Consider the following 2,124-nt stretch of genomic DNA (forward strand, 5'->3'; position numbering starts at 1 on the left):
CAGGACTGACCGATGCTGGATGATCCTGATTCCCTCCAGCCCTCTGCAGTCCAGCAGCAGCAGAGACATGGCCAAAATGTTGCAACGGCTGGGCCTGCCCATCTGCTCCCTGTCTTGAGAGACCCAGGCTTGCTCACTGATGGTTGTAGCCCTTACAGAGTTAGCAAGGAAGAGCCGCCATGTGTGCTCGTAAAGCAGAGGGCTGTAGGATCCGTGTCTGCGACACCTACATACGCAGAAAAGTGCCAACTCCGAGGAGTGGATTTATTTTTCTTTAAACAATGCCAGCTTTAATGCCCTTTCGGTTCTCTCCCCTCTCCAGACACGACCGATTACTATGAATACTATGACGAGTATAGCGAGCTACAAGACATCTTCCACAGCTTCCTCCAGCACTGGAGTCCTGACTGGGTCTACAGCTACTTGAACCAACCTGGTATGAAGGTGGGCTGGGACCACCCAACTGATAACTGTTTTGGGGGAAAGGGATTAAAACCCCAGTGTGACAGCTTCACTCCAAATGTGAAGATTTTCCTCCTCTTGTTCCCCACCTTGCTATACCTGCCAGTGTCCTATCCCGATTAGCGAGGAGGGACGGTCTGCAATGTTCTCATCGTTGTATTTCTTGTGGAAGGAGCCTGTGTTTTCTCTCTGGGTTTCACAGAATAGACTCCAATTCTGCAGAACATTTCTGATGGCTGCTACAAAAAAGCACAGGGGTATTTTTTCTCTACGTGCTGTAAGATGCACTAGCTGCTTTTGTGCCATGCACGTTGTGCATCGATGCGTGGAGCCCAGAGATCAAACAGATACTCAGTTGAATGGCAGGAAAATACCGTGGATCAGATCTTGGGCATCACTGGTCACACAAAAGGTTGACTGAGGCTGCAGGGTGTTCCCCTGGTATATAGGGAATTTGGGTGATGTGCACTGGTTTCGCCTGCCTTGTGCCTTGCCTATGTTGCCTCTGGCAGAGAAGGGCATAGCTTGAGCAACCCACCCAAAAGTGACCGCTTGCTGGCTGATGGCTCCTTCACACTAATAACCATCAGATGTAGCTCACAGAAGCACTGAGGCCAAGGCCACAACTCTGGGCTATACCCAGGGCCTAACCAGTTCCCAGCTCTCCCTAGATTCAGGGACAGAAAGGTGCCTTCTCGCCTCCTTTGCTCCTCGGCTTCCTGGCACGCTGCATGCAGGCCTGGCACATACCTGCATCTCGCCTTTTATGCCTTGCAGTTTAAGTAAGAATGGGTTGATACCAGATCCCAATCCTGGTGGGGATTTCTAGGAGCTACTTGCCATGGTGGAACTGATGATGAGCGTTAAGACTAGCCAAGCTCTGCAGGAAACTAACTGCTAGGTTGCTCCTGGAAGAAGCGGGGCAAAACCCCAAATCCAAACACCTGCCCACTTCAGGGGGTTCCTCGATCTCTGGGCCCATCTCTTGGCCATCTCTGTTGCCAAAGCATCTGACCTGGTAGCCCTTAGCCAGGCAATCAACCTACTGCTTCCTCGTTGATTGGCATGGCAATATTGCCCAAGAAAGTTGGAACCAACGCACCAGGGGAAAAAACAGCATATCTGGGCTAAAAACAAGCAGCACTGGGGTGGCTGGATCTGAGGAAGAAAGGCCTTGGGATGGGGGGGTGGGGAGGGTTGTAACAACTCCTCTCTTTATGCGTGGACACAAGGGGAGACGTGTGACACACTCCCCTGTAGGTTGCACAAGCACTGCAGAGCTGAGCCTGGCACTGTTAGGTACACTGCTGTGCTTAGAGGATGACCCTGGAAGAGGCCACCTCTCCAGTGCAGAGCAGGGTCATATTCTGAGGGAAAACTGACCCTAGCTGGCGTCGCAGGCGTGTCAGGGAAACATGGTCCAGAAGCTGTCATCTAAATCCATGAGCAGGATGAGGCAATGTCGAGCTACAACCCTCAGGAGAACTCAATATAAGAGCATGTAACTATTACGGGGATGGAGAAGTTGTAAAGAAACAGCCTTTGTCTTTGCCCCGGTAGATCCCTGCTCATCCAACCCTTGCAAAAATAACGGGGTGTGTGAAAGGCACCAAGATAACTACACATGCACCTGCCCCAAGCCATATACCGGGACTACATGTA

General features: G+C 51.4%; 1 protein-coding gene across 1 annotated transcript in view; it reads left to right on the forward strand.

Annotated features, from left to right (window-relative positions):
* HABP2 (hyaluronan binding protein 2) overlaps positions 1-2,124 on the forward strand; it is a 40,400-nt gene that overhangs the window by 23,159 nt on the left and 15,117 nt on the right. The window contains exon 3 of the mRNA XM_019502835.1: positions 323-431. Coding sequence (XP_019358380.1) covers positions 323-431 — 109 coding nt within the window. The remainder of the gene's footprint in view (positions 1-322; positions 432-2,124) is intronic.

Source organism: Gavialis gangeticus, unplaced genomic scaffold, assembly GCF_001723915.1.
Source record: "Gavialis gangeticus isolate Ggan-Ray unplaced genomic scaffold, GavGan_comp1, whole genome shotgun sequence".
In the NCBI taxonomy this organism is placed as follows: Eukaryota; Metazoa; Chordata; order Crocodylia; family Gavialidae; genus Gavialis; species Gavialis gangeticus.